General features: G+C 34.9%; 1 protein-coding gene across 2 annotated transcripts in view; it reads right to left on the bottom strand.

The window, feature by feature from the left end:
* LOC149781391 (polyamine-transporting ATPase 13A3-like) overlaps window positions 1-26,775 on the bottom strand; it is a 364,470-nt gene that overhangs the window by 33,686 nt on the left and 304,009 nt on the right. For both annotated transcript variants that reach the window (XM_089935485.1, XM_089935486.1), the window contains 4 exons: window positions 24,856-25,006; window positions 21,635-21,780; window positions 11,096-11,184; window positions 6,374-6,457 (listed from right to left, as the gene is read on the bottom strand). In XM_089935485.1, the coding sequence (XP_089791611.1) occupies window positions 6,374-6,457; window positions 11,096-11,184; window positions 21,635-21,780; window positions 24,856-25,006 (470 nt within the window). The remainder of the gene's footprint in view (window positions 1-6,373; window positions 6,458-11,095; window positions 11,185-21,634; window positions 21,781-24,855; window positions 25,007-26,775) is intronic.

Below are 26,775 nucleotides of genomic sequence, written 5' to 3'. Positions count from 1 at the left end.
CAGTTTGAGTTGTCTACATGTATCAATCAGACTGAGTGGTCTACATGTATCAATCAGCTTGAGTGGTCTACATGTATCAATCAGCTTGAGTGGTCTACATGTATCAGTCAGCTTGAGTGGTCTACAACTATCAATCAGCTTGAGTGGTCTACATGTATCAATCAGCTTGAGTGGTCTACACATATCAATCAGCTTGAGTGGTCTACATGTATCAATCAGCTTGAGTGGTCTGCATGTATCAATCAGTTTGAGTTGTCTACATGTATCAATCAGACTGAGTGGTCTACATGTATCAATCAGCTTGAGTGGTCTACATGTATCAATCAGCTTGAGTGGTCTACATGTATCAGTCAGCTTGAGTGGTCTACAACTATCAATCAGCTTGAGTGGTCTACATGTATCAATCAGCTTGAGTGGTCTACACATATCAATCAGCTTGAGTGGTCTACATGTATCAATCAGCTTGAGTGGTCTGCATGTATCAATCAGTTTGAGTTGTCTACATGTATCAATCAGACTGAGTGGTCTACATGTATCAATCAGCTTGAGTGGTCTAAATGTAACAATCAGCTTGAATGGTCTACATGTATCAATCAGTTTGAGTGGTCTACAACTATCAATCAGCTTGAGTCGTCTACATGTATCAATCAGCTTGAGTGGTCTACACGTATCAATCAGCTTGAGTTGTCTACATGTATCAATCAGCTTGAGTGGTCTGCATATAACAATCAGCTTGAGTGGTCTACATGTATCAATCAACTTGAGTGGTCTACATGTAACAATCAGCTCGAGTGGTCTACATGTATCAATCAGCTTGAATGGTCTACATGTATCAATCAGATTGAGTGGTCTACATGCAACAATCAGCTTGAGTGGTCTACATATGTATCAGTCAGCATGAGTGGTCTACATGTATCAATCAGCTTGAGTGGTCTACATATATCAATCAGCTTGAGTGGTCTACATATGTATCAGTCAGCTTGAATGGTCTACATGTACCAATCAGTTTGAGTTGTCTACATGTATCAATCAACTTGAGTGGTCTATATGTAACAATCAGCTTGAGTGGTCTTCATGTATCAATCAACTTGAGTGGTCTACATGCAACAATCAGCTTAAATAGTGTACATGTATCAACCTCTGCTTAGTAACATCAGTGTTGCTATAAGACCCTTCATTTTCAACTTTTCAATGCAATTCAGGTAGGTGTTCACTGAGAAGGGCATTAATTTCATTGTCATCTACCATATCAGGCTGCATTTCATTTAGACCCAATTTTTCCTTCAAAAAGTTCAATATCTGTTACAGACAGGTTGTTTATGTCTATGGGAATGGAAATCTTCAACTGCCCAATATTTTCATCTTGTTTGATTGCCATCACAGGATTATGTATTTTGCCAGAGTTTGAACTTTAGTCACAAGATACTTCAATTTATTTTCTTTAATTTCTTGTTTTTTTGGCCTCTTAACTCCTCTCCCTTTGGAGGAAGTTGCCTTAACCTCACAAAAGGTTGCAATATCTTATGGCCCCAAACCCCAAAATTCTGAGTTGGCTTAAAGGTCCATAATTGAGGACTTTGTCCCCTTCCATAGCCATTGCAAATAAACAAAAGGAAAATATGACAAATAACAATTGTAGCTTGGACTACATCCTAAGCTTGCTACAACACCACTTTAATACCAAATAAGCACCTATTATGATCTTACAACTCTGCTGCACTGGCAGAATAACTATGAATTACTTTGTGCAGGTGTCCTGTTTATATAGGATACATCATGTAACATGTGACTGATACAAATGTTTCCTTTTCTTTAAAGATCTCCTGTTTCCACCAATGACAGAGTAACATGCTATGTTTACATGTGAGGCTGGAGGTTTTATGGAAAATAATGGAAGCACATGCAGTGTCACTTTAGTTTCTAAGAGGTCCTTCTTGCATTGGGCACTTGTACATAATCGGTAACTCTAACTAATAACTTAATGATGGAAGTGACAAATGGTGGTAAAGGGGAGGTAAATATGGAAAAACTTTCCACAGGTAAGGTCTATTAGTAGCCATGATAATTAAATATACCACAATTAAAGTTTGTTCTGGAGTTTTTGTGTGATATAATTATGTGATGCAAATCATTTATAATAAATTAATTTCATCTGAATCAATAGTATTATTGCTTAGACTGCATGTTGGAGCTGTTCTATTCCATCTCTTTGTATTTTCTAAAGTTTTATGTCATCAAGAAGCTAAAACTAAAGATCTGCAAAACTTTCATTAGAGTTACTTTCAAAGCTCACAACAACAAATCCCTAACTTTTAATTATATATCCTTACCCACCTAACCTGACCTCATCCTTCCTGACAGTAACACTGAAACCCCAAAACTGCAACATATTTTGTTATCAACACTTGTCAGCAAATGTTAGATAACACCAGTTTGAAATTAATTACCTCTCAATCAAGGGCTTCAACACTCATCTATGAAGCCCACAACTCTCAAAATTCACTCAGCAGTAACAGTACAGCTTTACATGAAGTAAAACAGATTGCAATCAATGAAGAGGACACTCCAGGACCCCAGTTTATGATAGGTGCAACAAATTCCTTTGAGTTCCATGGAACCCATAACCAGCCTTGTACCTCCATACAGTGCTTAGTAGTGACAGGTATTCTCCAGGCCCAAGTAGAAAGGTTAGAACAGGAACTATCTGCACTAAAATCAAAGAGTCTACAGTGTTCAAATGAATAAATCAGATGCAAAAATGTGTGCCAGGAAACCCAGACAACACAATACACAAACATGTCAAAGAACCAAAACACAAGAGCATGTCAGGGCACTCAGACCATACCAAAACCAGCTATTAGAAAAAAATCATTAGACACACAAATAGATATAACCATACCAATTAAACAAGATGAATCTCTTCTACAAGTATTAGATGGGCAGAGCTAAAAATCAGTTAAAGCACATACTGTAAACAGACTGACCATCATGTGTCTCACTCAACATCAAAACCAGGTACAGAAGGAACTGCTCTAAAGACAACCTCCAATTACCTACAGCAAGAAGCTAAATTAAATACAAATACTAAATACAGCAGTCACCAAACTCTCAGTCAGTCTAGTCATGGAAATCAAGAAGTCCAAGCAAATAATCTGAACCCCCCACTTGTAAAAACAACAACATAGTTAAAGACAGATCTCTTCTCATAGGATCATCAATAATCAAAGGAGTAAGAACAAGAGGATTATATAAAACTGACGTAAAAACCCATAGAGGTGCCACTATTAATACTATTACAGAAAAAATATTGGAAATGGATATGTCACCATATCATAGTCTGCAATTCTTCTCATTGGTGGCAATAATTACAGTAATGACCAATCTTTAAAGGGCATTGAGGATGAGTATGAAAGCTTGTTGTGTGCCATCAGGTCCAAAAACACAGAAGGGAAGTACTTATGACTCCACTAATTGATACCCTAAGTACATTTGTTTGAGAATTTCCAAATACTCTTTGTCCTGCAATACAGGACCTTCTTCAAAGACAATCGAGTGAACCAACAATTATACCTGTGAGACTGAATCCACTTGTCCAACAGAACTACTGCCTTGATCTTTAGGAATATAGACCAGTACATAAGATTTACAAAAGGGGTTAGGCTGAGTCAGAAAAGTGCTTGTATTTGGATCGCACTTTCAATGTGTAACACAGGCGTGTTTGCAGGGAAAACAGATTCGTTGTCATGTTTGTAATGAACTAAGACATAAGCAAAAGTTGTGCACAAACCAATAGGTAGAAGGCAGTGATGAGGCCTATGAAACACATATCCAGCAACAAAATGCATTAGAATATGCGTATACTTTTCAATGTAATAATTATAGTTCTATAAACAGGTTTCAGGTACTATCTGATTTGTGTAGAAAGTGCAACTTGTTAACATGTAAACAACTGTGTGATACTGTTCATGTTACTTTTCCCTCTGAGGCTCCTCAAGTGTCTAATATACCAATGTCTTCTTGTATGTATGTAAATCAGTCTCATATTGAACATTCTCATGTATCCACTACATGTGGTCATGGTACAACAGATGGATCTTGTGTGTTATCTTCTCCATGTGTTATGTAAATAATCAAGGCAATGAAAAGAAATCTGTCAAGTCTAAAAACAATACATCGCATACTACCTTGTTTGAAAATCAATTCTGTGATCAAAATTGTCATGTCTTTGGCCTCCTCAAAAGAGGTCTGCAAGTAATCAACTTATTAATATTCAACACATCCTCCCTAAGCTGAATGAGATAAAGTTAATATTACAGCAAACTAGATCAGTCAATATTCTAGGTCTATGTGAAACCTTTCTTTCTGATGATACTCATGATTTGGCTCTCCAATTACAGGGGTTCAACTTTGAAAGAAAAGATAGGGAATCCATTGGGGGTGGGGTATTCTTCTCTATGTAGACTGTTCATTAGTTGTAACAGAAGTGTTGATCTAGAGTCTATTGGGGTAGAACCAGACTAACATCCCAATTGAACTTGATGCTCTTCTATTATTTATAAGAGCTAAGATTCCTGATGATAATTATTTTTCAGTAGCTAATGTTAGGGAAGCTGATGTTTTTGATATGCTAATTAAGGTGAATATTAATAAATCCTCAGGATGGTATGGTATTGGTCCATGAATTCTTAAAACTGCTGCACCAGTAATAACAAAGTCATTAATGCATATCATAAACTTAAGTATTATGAGTGGTAGTTTTCCAGAATCACTGAAATGTGTAAAAGGTTACACCTATCTTTAAGAAAGGAGAAAAGGAGGATCCAGGGAATGTCAAAATTATTTGAAAAGCATATAGCCCTGCAGGTATATAAATTTTTTGAAACATACTCTCTATTTCATAAAGCACAATCAGGATTTAGAAAGTACCACTCATGCCAAACAGAACTTACCAAATTAATTAATCTTTGGCTTAAGGAAATGGATAATGGACATATGACTGGGATTGTTTTCCTTGACTTCAAGAAAGCCTTTGATCTTGTTGATCACAAAATTCTGCTGCAAAAGTTGAACTGTTACAGGTTCGACAATCCTTCTTTAAACTGGTTTAGATTATACCTAAACCAAAGGTCTCAACAAATAAGCATTGGCAATATTAGCTCTCAAACTCACACTATTCATTCAGGGGTCCCTCAAGGTTGAGTTTTAGATCCTCTCCTCTTCCTTATCTATATCAATGATCTATCATTAAATAATGAATCCACAAATACAGATTTGTTTGCAGATGATGCAACCTTGTATACATCTAGTTCTGATACTGAAGTTATCCAAACTAGATTAAATTCAGACCTTATTAGAGTCCAAAACTGGGCACAACAAAATAGGATGGTAATTAATGAAGGTAAAACAAAATGTATAATTTTGGGGATATCACAAAAGCTACACAAGTCAGGGAACCCAGAACGATTTCTTGCAATAAATAATCATCCATTAGAAAATGTCAAACATCAATGGCTTGTAGGTGCATCCGTAGATAATAATTTATTATGGAATGACCATATTGATAAGCTTTGTAAAACACTGCCTACTCAGCAGAATCAATAAATATTTACCTATGGAAACTCAAAATCTATACAATAAAAATATTCTTCCAACAATGGATCATTGTTCTAATGTATGGGGAAACTGTGCTGAATCTGAGCTTGACAGGATTTATAAACTTCGGAAATGAGCAGCATGTGTAATTTTAGATGCATCTGTTGATCATCCCTCAAAAGCATTATTTACAGAACTCAAATGGTTCACAATATATGACATGATAGATATTCACAAGGCAGTTCTTTTATATAAATGTCTACATGGAACTGCACCAGAGTATCTTCAGGACATCTTATTCAGACCTTTTCAACACAATACCAGTTGAGATCAATATCACATGGAAACCTTCTAGCACCAAAATCAAGAACAGAGCAATTTAAAAAGAGCTTCCAATACTCTGGTACAGTTCTGTGGAACAAGCTTCTACCACATGTAAAATCTGCTGGAAATATTAGAGTATTTAAGAAGAGACATCATGAGCATGTATGTGTTTCTAATAGATAATGGAATCCAGTATTTTAATACTAAACATGTCAAAAATACATAGTAATTATTGCTATCTTCATATAATATGTATTGTTATACTCTCCTTAAGAGGGCCTCATTGGAGAATAGTCCTTGGCTAATGAGTCACCCTCTATAAATACATGTAAAGCATTATTATTATTATTACCAATAGATAGACTGAGGGTATCACAATATCCCATAGCTACAGTGTGGGGATAATTACATTAAAATACTGTGATTTAGAGTATACAACAGTAAAGATGGTACTTACCTCTAACAATAAAGACAGAAAGAAATTGACTCCTGCAACACCCAGGATAATACATCTGTAGCTCATACTTGGAAACATCTCAAACTAGAATAATAAAAAGAATCGAGGTCCTAATGGCAGATATCACTGTCTGCTTACTGAATAATAAAAAGAATTGAGGTCTGTTCTAATGGCAGATAACACTGTCTGCTTGCTGTAGGATCAGGTTGGTAGTTTTTAAAGTGATGAAAAATGTAAGAATTCTTTCTTCATGAGAAATGTTTTAATATTTCTGCTAGATATCGAAATAGTCCATGTAGCTTTATTTTCTCACTGATTTAAAGGATTTAATATTCAATTACTCACAATCAAGTGGCATAAGTATAGTGTTTATTCAGTCATCGGCACAATCCTGGCTATATAGTACCAATAATTGGCAATTAGGTACAAAAATGATACAATTTTTGGAAGGACAAACTTTTCTGAATAAAAATAAATACAGGTTCCTGTAAAATAAATGCTAAAGATAATAAAATTCTTTAAAAAATATGTTAGTTTGATTTGGTGTCTTTTGACATAGTGGCAAGTAGACATGGTAGTTGGCCCAGGTTGACCTAATGATAAGGCTTAAACCCAACTCTAATGGTCATGAATGTAGTAAACTTATCATGATACCACTGTTCCACCTAAATAAAATTGATTTTTTTTTATAACAGCCTATAAATCTAGTCAGGTCATCAACATATGAATATAAATTTAAAATGCCTACCAAATGCCATTATTTTTGCTTACACATCCAGTTGTGCATATCTATATTTTGTATTTAACCTTTGTTAATGATTGTAGATTGTTAGGGTCATTTGTAGGAAAATTATTACAGAGCTAACTTTTGTCCATGATTGTAGATTAATACCATAAGATAATCTTTGTAAACATGTTTACTTGGGTTTGATTTCAGGACATTAGCTTTCCTCTTGGAAAAATTATGGTCTACTGGAACTTTGTTGTAGTTTGCTAAATGTTTAAACAGACCTAACCTTCTTAAAAAATGTGATGGGAAAATGACCCACATCATGTTCCTCTTATTGTATCTTAGGTTTCTACATAGAGGTTGAATTTAGTTATATTTAAAGAGGATAAATTTATTTAAATTATTCATTGAAATTGCAAAGTACCTATCAACATTTGGATTAAATCACTATTTGGGGATTATTGTGAATTCATTTAGGACATTAATGATTATATTATTGTGATACACCATTATTGTCAGTTCAACAGCACATTTTAGACTACTGATACATCAGCACATTCATGATTCATTCAGAAAACTCTGTACTTTTGGACTTGTGCTAAAATTTTAAAAATTATTTGGATTTAATTCCAATACTGTAACTTCCTTTCAACTTTTCACTTTATATTCTTGGAAATTAAATTTTTGGCTGAATTTTACTAAATGTTTTGCATTTTGCCATTTTATTTTACCTAGTTTAAAACCATGGAGTTATAACAATACAACCAAACTCTTTTGTGAACATTTTTAAGTTCATAAAGTTAAAATAAGATTTTTAAGTTCATAAAGTTAAAATAAGATTGTGAAAAACTGAAAACTTGTTGCAGTCTTACTATGATCATTAACAAATCAATATGCCCTACTGCAAGCAGTAGGAGCATAGCAAAATATGAAGAAAAAAACATTTTTTTATCAAATCGACAATTTAAAGCTATTTAGTACAAAGCTTCCGATTTATAGCACACCATTACAGCATTTTATCATTTATTTTGGGCTCACCTGTATCTTGGTTCTCTCTGTCACAGCATTAACACTTTTGTTCCATTCATTACATTTTTTAATCACTATCTTAATAAAAAAAATAACCAAAAGTGCTCACATTTTCCTGTTTCAAGCAACCCACTGATTCATATTCTAAATGTTATCTGCATTTTATCACATGGAGAAGGCACATAAATCAATGTTAAATAATGTCTGTCTATAATCTGCATCCTGGAAATACAACCAATATGTCAACACACATAAAAAGGTACCATCTACCATTAACAAACCTTCTAAATATGGAAAAACCATCATGTTGATATATGTATTGATAAAGTACCACATTGAAGGATGTGTATTGTAAATTGTATTGTTATGTGGCACAGGTGTATCATTTCACCTCTAATGGAAATACAAGGACAAATGAAGAGTGTTTGCTGCTTGTCTAGCACTTCTTAGAGAAGAATATGTATCAACTAATGAAGAATAAGAAAGAGAAAAGGAAACAAAATTCTTGAAAGAAAGCATGATTACCTTGAGAGAAAAAAATCATGACCAACATGAATTTTTCACTATGCACTTTACATCACACTGTGACCAGAAAGTGGCTTTGCACCATTAGTCTCACTACACTAGTATGGGAGATAAAGCTAAGGATCCTTCTACTGGAAACCATGAAAAGGGCCTATTGGTTGATAGACTGTTGACTCTGACCAGTGAAGGGCCTATTGGTTGATAGACTGTTGACTCTGACCAATGAAGGGCCTATTGGTCGATAGACTGTTGACTCTGACCAATGAAGGGCCTATTGGTCGATAGACTGTTGACTCTGACCAATGAAGGGCCTATTGGTCAATAGACTGTTGACTCTGACCAATGAAGGGCCTATTGGTCGATAGACTGTTGACTCTGACCAATGAAGGGCCTATTGGTCGATAGACCGTTGACCCTGACCAATGAAGGGCCTATTGGTTGATAGACTGTTGACTCTGACCAATGAAGGGCCTATTGGTCGATAGACTGTTGACTCTGACCAGTGAAGGGCCTATTGGTTGATAGACTGTTGACTCTGACCAATGAAGGGCCTATTGGTCGATAGACTGTTGACTCTGACCAATGAAGGGCCTATTTGTGAAGGGCCTATTGGTCGATAGACTGTTGACTCTGACCAATGAAGGGCCTATTGGTTGACAGACTGTTGACTCTGACCAATGATGGGCCTATTGGTCGATAGACTGTTGACTCTGACCAATGAAGGGCCTATTGGTCAATAACACCGTTGACTCTGACAATGAAGAAAAAACCTTTTGATTCTGTAACTGTAATGACAACAATGAGAAACATTACTCTGAGACAGACCACCTCAGTGGTGAACACATTATTGTTATCATCAACAACTGTATCTTCCACAAATCCATGCTTGACAATAAGCTTTTCTCCCATTTTTACAAAATTGTAGAGAAACATTGTATGTTACAGTTCTGTATCAGACTTTTGAAAGTCATGTATATTCCTTATCAGTTGTTGTATTCAACTCAGCTGGTTTGATTCAATGTTTTATGGCATAGCAACACAAGCAGGATATGTAGTGCTGAGGCAAATGGAGTAAAGTGCCTTGGTAGGATTCAAACTCACACCTTTCAGTCATGAGTCCAGCACACTAACCACCAAGCTCCTTAAACTTGTACCCTGATATGCCAGGTGTTCCTGTTGCAGAAAGCTATATTATACCCTGATATGACAGGTGTTCCTGTTGCAGAAAGCTATATTATACCCTGATATGACAGGTGTTCCTGTTGCAGAAAGCTATATTATACCCTGATATGCCAGGTGTTCCTGTTGCAGAAAGCTATATTATACCCTGATATGACAGGTGTTCCTGTTGCAGAAAGCTATATTATACCCTGATATGACAGGTGTTCCTGTTGCAGAAAGCTATATTATACCCTGATATGACCGGTGTTCTAGTGTCACATGTGTAAGCAGAAAACTATGTCATGGTGCCATTGACAGGTGAGACACAATGTTCAACAGAAATCTTGTAGTATTACTTTTGACAGCCCAGATAGTATTTACTATCAAACACACTCAACTATGCCACACTAACATCCAAATAATTAAGAATGTATATCAGGAAATATGTTTTTTATATACAGTTTAAGAAATATATAAATGAGTCCTTAACAGCTTTGCTGCTGACACACTGTCTTTTCAAATTGAGAAAGCCAGGCAACTTTGTTGGTGTTTGGTTGGTTAATTTGAAATGGCACCTTCATTATGTTACTGGCTTTATGACACTGAGGAATTGGGACTTAAGTGTAATTCCCAAGGATACACAGAGGAGGCTGATCTGGGGTGACCTGGGCAGGTATCAAATAAACAACCTTTGGATTATGAATCAAATGTTCTACCAACTATTGTGGCTCACAGAACACTTTGTGTAGATGTTTGACCTTGCACCAGTGTGGCAATCCTAATGTACTATCAAAACTTAGATGTCAATAGTGCAAAGAGAGTATTCTGCTCACTATGCAATGTATGTGTATTTTAGCATAAGACATTTCTCATTAAGTTAATACAGTTGTTTCTAGGGACATGGTTTTCACCTGCATCATGCAATAACCTCCTGCTGCCACAGACTTGCAAAAACATAAAATATAGAATTTCAATATTTAACACAGAATCTTAACACAGTGACATTTTTGACAAGTAAACCCTATCTTCAGAAATGTAGTAACATTATCTCTCCATGTTTACACATACAATACAATAACAACATTGTATTTATCTACTCACACAGTATAATAACAACATTGTCTCTCTTATATTTACACACATAATATAAAAACCACTTAATGAAACATGAGAGAATGTTAATCTTGTCTAAATCTGCATAAAAAAGGACACTGGTTTTACCATTGTTTTCAAAGTTTGCATAGTGAAGTAAAGAGTAAATCTCATCTAATGCATACATCAAAGAAATCTGCCACTGGTTCTGTGGGGTACACTGTCAACCATACGGAAAGTGCAAGACATGCCACTAGGTTTCCAAGGAACAAAGCTGAAATTTGAAATGGAAGCATTAGAATAAGTCTTTCATGCATATGATAAGTAAAAAATAGACTAATATAGACTTTTAAAATTCAGTCAGTGACCTTTTACTTCTTTTAATAAAAGTGTATTAACTGTTGATAAAATGACCAGTCTAAATTGCATACGTCAAATATCTTTGTCCAAACATTCATAGGTTGGAAAGGTGCATGGATACCCCATGAAGTAGGATAGCCATGGATGTAGCTGCTTTCCAAGCTATGACAGGCTAGAAATAGCTTGGACGACTGGAGATTTTATACCATTAAGTATTTCTATGGTTGCCATGGAGTATGGAATCTGAGAATATCTAGGAAAAGCTGAGATAAAAGTTCCCAAAACAGTTTGGAGAAGAAAGAAAGTTAGGAAAGCATGCATAGGATGTCAAGTTAATCTGAGATATCCTTCCTTTTGTTGTAAAGCTAAGAAATGTCAGGCTGTATCATTATATGAATGTAGAATTTAATACATATTTAACATACAGTCATTTAACAAAGTATGATTAATTAGAGTCTCTCAAAAGGAATGATTCTTTCCTGGCTGAAAAGAATTCAAGATCAGGCTCTTTCTTTCCTTTTTTAACTGCTGTGTTTTCAAACCATCCCTGAACTAAATATCATTTTAAGTAGTCCAGTAAAATATGCTTTTCTGTTAATACTTATCTGATCATAATACTTAAGGAGTCCAAACACTATCTCACAAATCCAGCCTACCCAGCTATTGGAGATAAATACTGTCTGGTCACATATATGGCAGCCAAACAGAATGACCTCCCCTTGATATAGGATTGACACCAAATCTCCTTAAAGATCAAATGAAGTAGAATGCACACTCCCCTAGAAGGATGCAATTGTGGAGAGATGGAGAAAGTGTTTTCATATTATAATCAAGTAAATACTATTGAAGAAACATATTTTACTACAAAACTGGATTCTTCAAATACATTTCTCAATCATAATACCTTAGGAGAACAGGTACAAGGTGAAGGAGGTTATATCCCATTAAACCAGGGAGACCATCTTGAGTCCCATATGGTATGTGAGGTAGATTCTAGGTTAATATTGCTACTGGAGTATTGACTTCAACTTCCACTTAAATGTTCATTTTATAAATCTCATAATTAAATTCTTTGTTAAATTATATTAAATTTGTTGTTTTAGCTGTAATACTTTATTAATGCAATAGAGTTGTAACAGAAATTGGGGGTTTGTCTAGTATAAGATTGTCTAAAATATTTCAGAGAAATTTAAATTGATTTTGAAAATTGAAAATCGTTTTATTTAATAATTTCTTTGTCCCTGGTCTTTTGATTTTCATAGTGAAACCAACAAGCTTTAACAATATCCTCTAGGGTGAAAAGTTTTGTTTCCAATCTGACACAAGAAAGTGTCGGAGTGTTTAAGGAAAGATGAGTTACTGGTCCTTGCCAGACACTATTCTCTTTCAGACATGAAACTGACTTTCTTAAAATATTAAATTAAAAATATTTTAATCAATTTGGAGGAAAAGTATATATATATATATATATATATATATATATATATATATATATATATATATATATATATGGGATTAAATTGTTTGTTTCTATCTAGTACTGCACTCAAATTAAAAGAAATAAAATTAAAACAAACAGATGGAAATAAAATTAACAAAACTTCAGCCTCAAAGAAAAATGATGGGAATCCACAATCAGAAAAATGAAAGAGACACAAATTTAAACAGGAGGTAAGATAAAGAGACATTCAAATTCAAATGCAGAAAAAAGAAAGATAATTTCAAATTAAGAAGGAAGAGACAGGTACAATTTAAATAGCAAGAATAAGAATTGGAATGCAGAAAGCACACACACACCCTAGATTTCTGGTTTTTGATGTTACCAGAAATATTATATAAGTATCCCTTTTAAGCAAAAGACGTTGATCAATATTTTCCGCATTTTGAGAAAATAGCTGAAAATTTAAAATGGACAAGAGAACACTGGCCTTTGTTACTATGGAGTGTTCTTATGCTCAAAACTCATGAAGTTTATACTTCACCGTTATTAATTTAAGGTCAAGGAATTTCAATCTAACATAACTTATAAGAATCAAACTTCTGATGAGACTGGTCGAAAATCCTTATCTCTTTTTATGTGCAGGTATTGCAAGACAATTAGGTACATTACTTCTGACTGCTATAAATTAAATAGTATGCAACATAATAAACACAGAGCTGTTCCAAATGTCCTTGTTTTTCCAAGGTCAAGTTCATGTTAATGTATTGGAAACAATACATTTGTTGCATCAAACTAAGGCCATTCTGACTTTATGATGGAGAATCATGAACCATTCATGTCAAAAGGTTCTATTTAACTTATTGGTGATTCTGCCAGTGCTATCCCTAATAAAATGTTATGGAAAACTGGAGCTTCCTATAGTCATTTATTATGAAATATTTTGCCTTTATCTGAGGGGTTTTCTTCTTCTGCTGAAAGTGTTCTTATACAGGAGTAGAGGGCAACTTTATTAAAATTGCACTCCATAATGATAATTTGACATCAGATTTTGTCTCAGGACTACTAAATATTGGAGCTTCGAGTTCTTTGCATTTAGAGGGTTTTCATTTATCACTATGCAATGACTGAGCTAGAAATAAGGTTATGGTTAATCTAATTGTAACTTGCAAAAGGGTTAATCCTACTGAGATTGAAATCCCTGAATTCTACCACAATGTGCAGTTACTAGAGCTATGGCAAAAAGTGTGTTTAAGAATGAAATTGACCAGGAAATTATTCCATTACCTGACACATTTATTGATGAATCTTTTGATGAAGTCACTTTTGCTACTCGTATTGACCAATCGAAAGGTATTGATCACTGTAGTCTTCTTTCTACATGTACTACTCATGTGACAAATGACAATCATTTGTCATCCAGCAGGAAAAAGATCCTGAGATCTCCTGTTTGTTTTAGAGGGCCATTTCTGACATTGAAACCACTTAGGTAACAGTTTGCTATTTTCTGCCAAATAGGGTCCACATGAGAAAACAGACCAACCATGCACCCACTGGTGACTAGTGGTAAGTCAGCTATCAAGTTATTATTCACAAGTCATAAGACAGGAAATTCTTATCTTAGCCAATGAAGCTCCCTTGGCTGGTCACTGAAGAGTCAATAAAATAAGATCTTATGTCATTTTTACTGGCAGAAGATGAAAAGTGATATTTCCAAATACTGTAGATGTCATTATATGGGTCAAATGGCAGGTTTTACTCCTTTTGAATCTTCTTATTTCTCTGATTGTAAAGTAGCAAGAACTAATGTTCAGTCTAAAAAATTATAATGAAATTAATGAATGACAAAACTGCAAAGGAAAGAACTTTTCAACCTGGTGATAAAGTTTTGGCACTCTTGCTGATACTTCAAAGTCATGCTCATGCTAGGTAAAGATGAAGTCAAGAATATATATATGCAAGTGTAATACAAAGCAGTGACAAGAGTGAAGAAAATGTGAAAACAATCCTAGCTATACCTAACAAATTGGAGAGTACAAATGAACTGAGAAAATGCAACAAATCAAGTCGATTGTGAAAACAGTACATTGAGATTATTGATATTCTAAAGAGTTTATTAAAAGGAGGAAGAATATTCAGCAGGAATCTCCGTTCGTCTATCAAGCATATGCTTCCTTATGTTGCTGCAGGAGGGAATAATCTCTAAGCAAAGACAGTTCATATCTATCTTCAAGAAATGACAAATCATCTATCTTCAAGAAATGACAAATCTTACAACAAATTATCAGCCTTTATGAAAGGACACCATGATGTTGAGAGAGATTCTGGACAGGCCTTTCCACTGACCATAATAGTTGATCAAAGGTTGATGCATAGCATTAGGACTACTGGATGTCACTTACCAGAGGTAGAAGTATATCAGAACTTCAGTAGATTGTCTGGGTGAGTGCCAGCATGCACTGAAATCATTTATGCCATACAAGAATTTAAATGATTAATCTTCCAAACCAGTCAAAAACACAAGGAAATTTCTAATACTAGGAAGGAGATAAACTGAAAAGACAAACTGGTATTTAGTTGTAAAATCTCTCTCTCAGCATAGTCTTAGGAGTGGTGGCACATGAATTGATCAATACGGACATTGCAGCAGCCATGTGATAGAGGAGAATAGAATCTGTGAAAGATGAGGAAATATACAAATATTCCTTTCAGAAGAGTCAAGAGTACAAGATAGTCAAAATACAGCACATTTCATTTTGTCTTCCATTGTGTGTCCTGCCTTTCAAGACATATGCAATAAGAATAATGTTTGGGAGATGTTCAGTGGCGTTTGATGGCTACAAAGAGGTTACATCAGTGAAAGATATCACATATATGAGAAAATCAACAAAAATAGACACAATTATATTGATTCAATGTGACTGCAAAACAGTGCTCACTGCATTTAAGATTGCATTTTTGATAAACAAAGACAACAAACAATGTTTCATATATGTGCCAGTAGAATGTCTTGAAAAAGCTAGATGTGACATCATACATGCACCAGGAAGTATAGATGTTCTTATTTTGCAGACTGCAGCTGATGCAGCTTCTGAATGCAGATTGCAGCTGATGACACTGACATAGATGTGTTCTTTTGTTATCATGCCAGCATGGAAATCAGAGAAAGAGGTTGTAACCCAAGCATACCTTTATGAAATTCAGAAGCTGGGCATGAAGAAAACCAAGATTCCTTAAGCCTGGTAACCTGCAAAATCTCTACCTTCATGGCTTTGCTCAGTTGTGATTTAAACTGCCAACTGATGATGTGGTTTTGGCCTTATGTTTACAGTGGTAAATCAACTGAACCCTTAGACAGACATTGTTATAATTGTTTCTGTGAGAAGATAAAGAAGACTTCAAGATGTGTCACTGCCTCCAACATCTGCTTCAATTAAGATTACCACTCACTATGTGTCTAATATCAAGTACAAGTGTGGAAAGGTAATAATAATGTGTGGATGGAAAGAAGTCCATGGATTTTATCTTCTTGTGGCAGGTGATGCCCAACTAGCACCAAGAAGCCACTTGCAGATAATCAGATGCAACTGACTGAGTGATTGTAGCACTGCAAGATGCACATCTCACAAATGTAATCTTCAATGTTTACCTGCCTTCAGTGAATGTCAATGGTCTGCTTGTACCAATGCTCCTCCCACTGACTGTGATATGGAGGAGATTATGAGAACTGACTTGTCGATTTGTATCATTTTCATATATAACTGCTCCAAGTAAGTTTTACAGCGAATAATTTTCAATATAACATGGGACAATTTGACAAGAAATACACCTGACATTACTGTCATCAGTGTTATTGCTTGTACATGTTCTACAGTAATGATTTGTTAAAGTTTCCAGTAAATTATATTTTCTATTATCTTGCTTTAACAGAGTTAGCATTACACCACTCCCTTGATAACTTGCACACAACAGGGTCCACAAACATATTGTTCCAACTGGTTTCAACAACCATCATGTGTATGCGAAAAATGTGTGTATTATGTCAATGCTTTTTGTTTTCATGATGAGTCTGGTTCCCGTATTTTAATAGTATCATGCCAAATCAGGAGTCCACAAAGCAGGCAACTAGACAAACTATTGATACACTACCAAACAAGATTCCGTTTTTTCTTCTCAAAAACACGCAACATTTATTTTATGTGACAATCGTCTACATCAAAACTCAATTTCTGTATTGTTCAATTAGTACAATATTGATGTGATTTCCCTGGAAGTAATAATGAAACTTTTTATCATCCTTGAGGATATCTCTAAGTGCCAGTTCAAGAATTCTCTGAAACTCGCTTGCCCACAATGGTCTGTATCTGTGAAATCAAGTTCTTTATTTTATGAAGTATTCATTTCGCTTGGCTGCCTTGCTATCTTTGATAACAGTTATGAAAGAGTTGGTTAATTTAAGGTAGTTTATGTTACATACACAATAAAATTTATAACAGTGTTCGAATGATCAAATGATGTGAGTTCACCCGACATACAACTGGGGCCTCTAGATTTTAAGTTTGTAGGATTTTCATGCTTTTAACTTTCTTTTTTTCCACCTCCTTTATTTGATTCAAAAGACATTTTTAACGTGATAATACAAAGAAGGCCAGCTTTTAATTTAGTGCAAAAATACAACAAATACTTCCGCAAGTCAGTTATAAAAACATGGTTGGCACTTAATTAATTTCCCAGAGAAACGCGTGCGGACATATCTGTTATGGTAGATTGATGCATTTTATGTACATTACAAGAGGATACATTGCAATTATGATGATTACACTTAAAAGGAACTAAAAGATAGAACTAGAACACAAATTTCAATTGATAAAAAAATTATTTAATTTGTATTTATTTATTAAAGTACTGTCTCCACTCAGCGTGACATTTTCATTGATCAAAATTTCCTCACATCTCGTTAATTACTAGGAATGTTGTTTGGAAAGAAAATTGTATGACCTATTTTTAAATTTGATACTTCATATTGCTAATTAAAATGTCCTGGTCCTATCTACTGTTTTTGATGATAAAATAAGTGAAATATAAAAATTTCCGTTACCAATTTTGATTGCAATTTTCTTCAAGTTCAACAAATATGGATCAATTTTTGGATATTTTTTGGTTTAAAAAAATGGGATCCACACCTGACCTCACATTATAAGTGGGTTCATGAGTTATCAGGGTGCAAATTATTGAGGGAGTGGTGTATATTGTTGTCAAGTAATGTTTGTATGATTAAAAACTGTTACAAAACATTGGATGATACATTTAATAACTTAGGACAATGTATTTCTCTTTATCATAAGTATACTAATTAAGTGTATGCAAATAATTTTCTTTCTTAGTTTTGTTTTAAGCATCTCATTCAAGCACTAAACTTACATCCAATGAAGTTTCAATGTTAAAATTAGCTTGAAGTCAATGCACCAGTGATTACTTGTAGAGATTTCTGTGACTGACTGATATGTACATACATACAAATGGTACATGATATTATAATGTAAATTTTCAATATTTTCACCAATACTTTTAGTATGATGTTTTAGGCATCCTGCAGAAATGCAATGCACAAAAATAAACTGTATTACATTTTTTTAACCTAGACCCAAACATTCAGACAATATTCCTTGATTATATTGTTGCTAGGTACACCATCTTAGTGCCTTTGTACCTCCCTTCAGTGAAGAGACTGGTGGGGTTTTGAGTTCCTTCAGTGTCAGGTCATTATGAACAATGTTTTCTTTTGCCATTTAACCTGTCACAGGTACTCAGGCTGCATTGAATTTAAAGATGAAAGACACTGGGTCTTAGACAGCATATTATTGATCTGCTAAGTTTGCTAATTTGTTTCAGCAAGTCAGAGCATTTCTGGTTGCCTGCCAACAACCGAACTGATTGCTAGTTTTATGGTAAACCTCTCCAGTGCTCCAGATATTTGCTCCAGAGAAAAACAAGTCCACGAGTGTATGTAGTGGATGGTCTGACCTCACTGGTGGACATAATGGGTATCTTCGGGAAGCTGCTGGATCTGCCCTAGGGCAAGTACCCTTTGGAGAACCACCTACCTTGCACAAACTACTACATGCCAGGTACAAGGGAAAAAAATCTAGCTTGATGCATCCAGCTGCCTCAGTATTGGAAAGGCCCCCATAAACTGCATTTATGCTACATGATACCAGGCCAACCTGACCTACTCTTGTGTCCAGGACTTCCATGAATGATGCAAGGTCAATGTGGAGCCTTATCAAAGACCTGAAGTCCATCCAAGGGCCTCGTGTAGGTGAAAGCCTCAGCCAATAATGAGCGTCTAACAAAACAGGCTGTGTGACAGATTGATTTGTACATGCCTGACCTTTAGCACTTCTGCCTCAATGAGGTGCACAAAGCCGACGCCTTTTTAGGCTCCAAGATAATTTAGAATAGCACACAGACAAGTATGGTGGCAGAGCTCACTAACCCCTACATGGCAGCAGAGCCCTTGTCCAACAAGGAGACGTTCGGGCTTGCTGATGCAATCTCTAAGTGACAGATCCCTGTAGACCAAAGCTGCTGCAGGTTGACCATGAATGTGAGTTTATGGGTATGGTGTCACAGCTCCTGGTTCAGCGCTGTGAGTAAGTTATTGTGGGGCCTGATTCCATCAGTCACAGAGTATTAGGAAACAGTTCAATAGCATCATGACTGAGCAGCAGTTTTGTGCACCTGTATTCCAATCTGATATTTAATGTCAGCGCCATTTTTCATAAGGCAGCAAATTATAACAGCTGATACTGTACTGTTCTGAGTTTGGTGAGGTACTTGTCAGGCTTCCCATAAAGCTCCTGAATTGTCTGAAGTGCCCATTAGGTGCATTAAAATAAGGTTTGACTTGTTCTTGTGAAACATCCCTAACCTGTTATGGTTGCTGCATATGTCAGCCCTGGCTTGCCAAATCTTTTTTTTCCTGGAGACACTAAATGTATATGCCATATCAGTGGTCCACCTTAAGCATGCCCCATGCCATGTCCAAGGCCTTCTTGATATTAGTGCAGTCAGTCCATGGGATTGAACACATAGTGGGGTGCAATTTGTGTGCCACTGCATTCATCCTTGAACAGTGCTAAGACTTTCTTGTTTGTTAGTGTTATGGCTAAGAGGACAGGGTACAGCTGGGTAGTCACTAGTGTGCTACATCACTGGCAATATTTTGGTACAGGTCCTCCATTTGTAAATATATCAACATGCTGTCGTTGTTCGTGTACAAGAGTCCAGCCTTTTACAAGAAGAGATCATTTACCTGGTTGTAATACATCATACACCAACAGCTTTAAGAGGTCAAGGACAGCAAATCAAGTGATTTATCTTGAGGCAGGACTTCATTGAATGGAGAGCAATGAATTTGCCAACCAAGATTTGCAGGGTTATCAGCAGGGGATTGGCCACCAAATGATAGAATCTGTCCTCCTTGTACTAGAGCTATCCACTGACCACAAGAATCAGCTTCCAGGTGTTCTCCATTTTACCAAAGATAGCACTTTTAATTTAAAGAATTTCTTCTTTTGGAGATCAAAGATATCCCTAAAAATAAAATTACAAAGAATGATCCTTGTCAAAACAATTAAAGACAGGCATTAGGGTCCATGTGTAGAAGTCATACTTATTCCTTTTTGTAGCATGTGTTTTACTTGCCCACTTTATCTAGCCCCCAATTTCTCACAATATGGTCAACAATAATTTGTCTTAACATTGGCTATTGTTGGAACAGATCCCTACCTAGGAACTGGCAAGGTATGGCTAAAATCTGTTCAAAGACTGTAATAGTTTTTAATATTGCTGGTATCAGTAAAGACCCTTCTATTTCTCCACTTGCTTTAGAAGAACAATGTCAATAATGCTTATATCCCTATGTAGAAGCTGTCACAGAAAGATCCATGTCAAAATCGTTTAGGGGTAAACTGTGGGAACCAATATGGTTGAAAAGATTCTTGAAATCATACATATTTTCTTTAAACTTGTTCTACTGTTGGAACAGATCCTTAACTAGATATTGTCCAGGAGCCAATGAAATTAAAATCCTTCAAGTATGAGTCCAATTATTACAAAATATTGAAACAATCAATCCACAGTGTGCATGTTTTTCATAAACAGGTGCCTATAGGTTGCCCCTTATTTCGTTGATTCCTCCTTGGAAAATTTGTCAGCACTTCAATTCATGGCTCAGAACTATCCCCTACAGATCAAATGTCAAAGAATGTCAAAATTCTTGAAAACAGAAATAATGGCCCATGTGTATATGTAAGGTATACACTTCTAAATGGCCTGTGTTGTGCCAGACCCCTGCCACTTAACTAGCGCCAATTTCCAGAAACTGTCTCCACCAATTTTTTTTAACTTTGTCTGCTATTGGAATAGATTCATATCTAGGAAATGTTTAAGAACCCTTAAGCTGACATCAACTGTTGTCTTGGAAATGGAAAAACAATTACCTGTTATGAAAATATGCAGTATTGGATCGATTCTATCAATATTTTGTATGAACTAAACCCTTCCTATATTTATCATCCATGTTCTGTCTGTATTCAAGTTTATATAGCTGGTACCAAAAGAATACTCTCAAATTGGGTTCAAATAATAGCAATGAATGCCTTGAAGAGTGCTCACATCTGATTCAGGATTTCTTTTAATCTGCCATAATTAGTAATCAATTACTTCAAAGGATTAAAAAGCCAAATGTGTGTAAAATTTATTGAATCGGGAATAATTAATTGGTTATTTATTCTGTATTGAATTGGTAACTGGTTACTTATTCCTTATTCAATCAGGAATAAGGAATGAGTAACCAGCTTGGTTTTAGTGCAAAAAGATTAAAGATGAGAATTTGTTAACCAACTGAGGTGGAGTAACTTACGGTTAGAGAAGATAGTATTTCTGTAGGGTTTTCCTTTGGAGAAGACAAGGGCCAAAATTATATATTGATATGTGGAGCACAGGAACACTGCAGCATTTGAATGACTCGTGTAATCATCATCTGGGTTATCGACAAATTCTATAAACCTGAAGTAAAGATTTAGATTGTCATATAAAAACTCTAGTGTTACAACATATTTAATTAATATTGTACTTATAACCTTATCAGTAGTTAGTATATCTCTCTCTTTTGGATGATCACTGTGATTATAAATACGAATTAAAAGTACTAATGATTACAACTGACTTAAAATCAAAACTTCTTTAGCATTCATAAAAAAAATGATAATAAAAGGCATAGTGAAAATCACAACACAATAGCAGTTGCTTACGTCTACCATTTGTCTTTTGATAAGATGGTAGCAAATTTTAATAAGAATGAGGTAATAATGGATATATCTAAGTATAATGCCCAAAAGAAAGATATGATTAAAAAGAAATCTAAACTGAATCACGCTTTTCAAAATCTTCATCCTAAGAGATGCTCTATTCTTGGTTTGTAGTACACAAATAACTAAACTATAGTTTGTCAGTAAGTGAAAACTCACAAGAAAATTTCTGTAATAGGTCAAAAGTTATCTGAAAGGTGCAGGAAAATCTGTGCTAAATACAATGATTTTCCCTTGGACAAAGAGAGTATGGAGACATCTTGAATCTCAAAAAAAAAAAGAACAACTGTCTGGGAATACGGCAGGTACGCATTTTGGGCACATAATCCTAAAGTTGAGTGTATGGGGGTCTGCTTGAAAGTTATTTGCATTAAGTTGAATACTGTATTGTTCTTCATGCAATTAATCTCAGTTCATGCATAATGTTGACACAGACAGGTGGAGGCAGCCACCCTTGAGTGTGAAGCAGTGTGAATGTTTAAACCTCAGATTAAAACTCCACACAAACATAGAAAACTTCTCTGGCAGTTACTCTTAAGGAGAGGCTGATGACTAACTTCTGCATTTAAATTATAAAGTTGCAATATCCATTCATTTACTTATAATACAAAAACTCAAAACATTCATGAGCAAGACAAATTTCATATATTTGAATTCTACATCAACAATGCCTTCAAAGAATAAAGTATAAAGTCAGCAGAATTCATCATGAGAGTGATGAGACAGTAGTCTTAATAAAAGCTTGCTTGATGGTGTACATAAATATCTATAACACATTACAATCTGATGCACCTTCTGAGAAAGAACATGAATTAGACATGATGGTCAAAAAAGAGTTAAAGTCATACTTACTGATGACATTCATGGCAAAAGTAAACACATTGCAAAATACATCAAGGAAAAACAATACAATCAATTATGAAAGAAACAAACCTTATCAATGATGATGAAGAAAAGATGAAGTATATGAAGTTAGTGTGAAATTGAGAGGCTGAGATAAGTCTGAGTTTGACAACCACCAAAACCTGAACCTCTAAGTGATAGGATTCACCCAGGAGATGATTTCAGTTGCCTTTTTCTCTATTTCTGTCCAGTATATGGCTAGCATTTGGGTAAAGTCATAAGGGGAGTGGTTCAAAATTGACCCATTGGATAGTATCAGTTGCTTATCTGAATTAATCAGTCCATACCCAGTAAGTGTATATAATGGTTAGACAATGGGATTCTCTAACTGTCCAATTTATGACCCTGGGTCTCCTTCTTCTTCCCATTATATGCTGGGTTCCTCTGGAGCATAATCACACAACATGTGACCTATATACATGTGGTGACAGCTCCAAGCACAGCTAAAAACAGGTTCAAAACATATCTAGTTGGAAGCTAAGTGATCCCCATGCCAATCCCCACAATGAAAGCACTGATGGATTTGACATTGACTCTGTTGGATTAGGCACTTAGATGGATTTGGCATTGACTAGAGAGTCCCACTGGTGCTGTCGAATTTAAAGTCTTTTATATGTTCTGAAAACCTCTAGACTTTCCAGTATTGCAGCTAGATTTATACAATTTTGTTCTCTAAAGGTTTACAGATAGGAAGAAAGGTGTGAAAAACACTGACCTTTAAAAAAAAAATAAAGTTTAAGTGTGAGTGTACTTTTGGACATGCAAGTTTTGAATGGTTTATTTTTAAATCCAACAGTTGATACCTTTATTCAACAAATTAGTGATTTAATGATTTAACAGATGTCCCACAAATTATGACTAAAAAACAATAGTCTGTCCTAGAACATACAATGTCCCAACATTTATGGGAAAAAATAGTAGAAATGGTCTTATTACTTCACCAACTGAGAGGATACGAGTTTTTACATATTTATTGTCAACATGATGAGAGAACACAAACTGTTTTCTTATTTTCTAACAAACGAGTCTCCAGAACAAAAATGCAAAATACAATAAGACAGACAAAATGTATATGTTCCAGTGCACACTGCTCCCTCTCCTGCACATGGTTTTATCACTGACATCATTATTTGGCATAACCAATTAGAACACAACATTATCTCATATCTATTTAGATACAGGATATTTACCCCTTACATTCCTGTATAATCAGTACCTAATAGAATAGAGGTATAGATTTCATAGTAGGAGAAATTAGTGCCATATTATTGTATTTATTTTCCCCATGTTTTTCAATTTTGTATTAAATAGTTTGGAAAATAAGGATGGACCATCATGAATCTCCAAATATACACCATAGCAATAGTGCTTTATAGCACGTGGTTTGCATTCCTAATCACTATTACTTCAAACACAAGGTCATGTGACATTGAATTTCAGGCTGATATTTATCTTCTTGTAAACATCTAAACTCAGTACTAAACACTGAAAAATGTACAACACTTTGAATTAATGTTAGATTGAACAATTAAAAAGGAAATCAACACAATTTTAGGTGTAAAAATTCTAACCATCAGTTGTAAGTTTAAGTTTTTCACAAGTTAATATTGGTCATCACATTTTCAAATCTAGTACTTTTTTAAAAAGTTTTTAAAATGTTTGGGCCAAAAAGAGGCCTGATTGTACCTATATATGTATTTTTCTTTAATAAATCCCTGTAAATTTTGATATTTTAAAAGGGCAGTCCTGCATAGATCTGTTATTGGAGATCACATTTTGTTGAAAGATCAGATTGTATCTGATAGCAAATTTATGGTATATTACAAAAATTAAACACTGGAATGGAAGTTTATGTTCAAATGAAACTGACCATGGTTGCTGTTGGACATTAAAATAGTAGAAAACCTGGACCCCAGTCTGGATGAACATATGCAGCACAAGAGATAAAATTGGTCCCAAACTGATCAAGCTGACCAATGGTGGCTCCTTCACAAGCTTGTGGTATGGGCCTGTCCAGCCGACTAGAAAAAAGATAGGGATATGATAGGTTGTAGTATGATAATTACAAATGCACTGTACATTATGAAGAATGCAAAAATATTGATACCTCTTTATATAAAAAAATTACTTTTACATGCCAGTTAAAAAATCAGAAAAATATTATATTATTTAATATACTACAAACTTTGAAAAGAACCACCGACCCATGAGAAGCTACTGGCAAGCTTTCTCACATACCCACATTGGCCGAATCCGAGACTTGAACCCACACAGACAGAGGTGAGATGGCAGTGATCCGTAACGGACAGCACTTTAGACCACTTGACCACTCGGGGCCCCAACAGTGATACATACATTCACACATACATCTAACAAATCTATCATGGGAGGAATAGATACATGGGTCAGATTTAATATCATGAGGAAATTTATTTCAATCAGGGTCTGTGCTGCCAAGGAATCTATATATGTCTGAATACTAGGGTACAAAGGGTACTTTCACAAACTAGCTGACTCAATGTGTCCAATATCCAGAGCCAAAACAGGCAAAATGATTATCAGCAGCCTGTTAAAATTCTGAAGAGATTGTGGAACTTTGAAAACTGAAGCACTCATATTATAAATGGGTTTAGTCCAATGCAGAGCAAGTTATTTGAATGATTCATGTTTGGATTATATAAGTTTTACTCTGCAAAGGTCAGACAGTTAATGGTAATCATGTGATTTTAGTTCTTTAATCCACTATGTTCATATCTCATCCAAATCTCTTTATTTCCTTTAAAACAAGATTACCTCAAAGGGATTGATCTTGTACTGATTAAAAATAATTTCCAGGAATTTAACTTCTGAGTGTAAAATCCATCTCTGATGATCTTTAACAATAACAAGATTTTCAAATTAGCTGCTGTGGTACACATGATGGATGTTATCTTGGCATCATTTTCATCTAGAACAATGTATTCCTTATTAGAAATCTTTTGACAAAAACCCATGTCATAATTATCATCTATTCAATATCATGTATGGATGTATGACTGGCACCATTTTCATTTAGGAATCATAGGAAGTCTAATAGTGAAAATTCATATTTATAAAGCTATCCATTTAGAGCAGAGTAAAGATAACAAGATGTTCAAGCTGGACATTGTGGTAGCCATAATGGACATCATTGGACCCATTTTCAAACCAACTGGGTATCATAAAATGTCTTCTGGCCAAAATCTCACAATATGACTTTCTGTTTGAGTTGTGATAAGCAAGATTTAAGATGGAACTGTATGGGATTTTGGATCAGCACAATTTTTATTTAGAATAAACTAGACATTATAAGAAGAAGTCTTTTAGTAAATCCCCATGTTGATATGATCGTCCATTCAGTTAAGTGATAACAAGATTATCAAGATTATTGGATGTCTGTTAAATGTAAAGAGGTAAAACTGAAATAATTACTGTTTACTAGATAAAGTGGAATGTATAATGCTTGGGATCTACATTTCATTATTTATGCATTACAATTCTTTAACTAAGTAAAAGAAAAAGAGTAAAAACCTACAAGTTTGTAAAAGTCAACAAATAATTTATTTCCTCAGAATAAGTGAAAATTGAAAAAGCACTTACAGTATTGTGAATTAAATCCCAAATAGTCCTAAAAGTTCTAACACAAGTTAAAATGTATGAGTTCCAAATGAATTCCAGTGGTGATCCAAATGAATTCCATTTCTGAATGAGCTGATGATTTTAAGCCTCAAATGTGCTAATGTGCCAGCAGTAATGATGCATCACAATTATA

Source organism: Sinohyriopsis cumingii, chromosome 15, assembly GCF_028554795.1.
Source record: "Sinohyriopsis cumingii isolate HCF-2022 chromosome 15, ASM2855479v2, whole genome shotgun sequence".
Lineage (NCBI taxonomy): Eukaryota > Metazoa > Mollusca > Bivalvia > Unionida > Unionidae > Sinohyriopsis > Sinohyriopsis cumingii.
The sequence above is the reverse complement of the archived record's forward strand: the minus strand, read 5'-3'. Positions and strand labels throughout refer to the sequence as shown.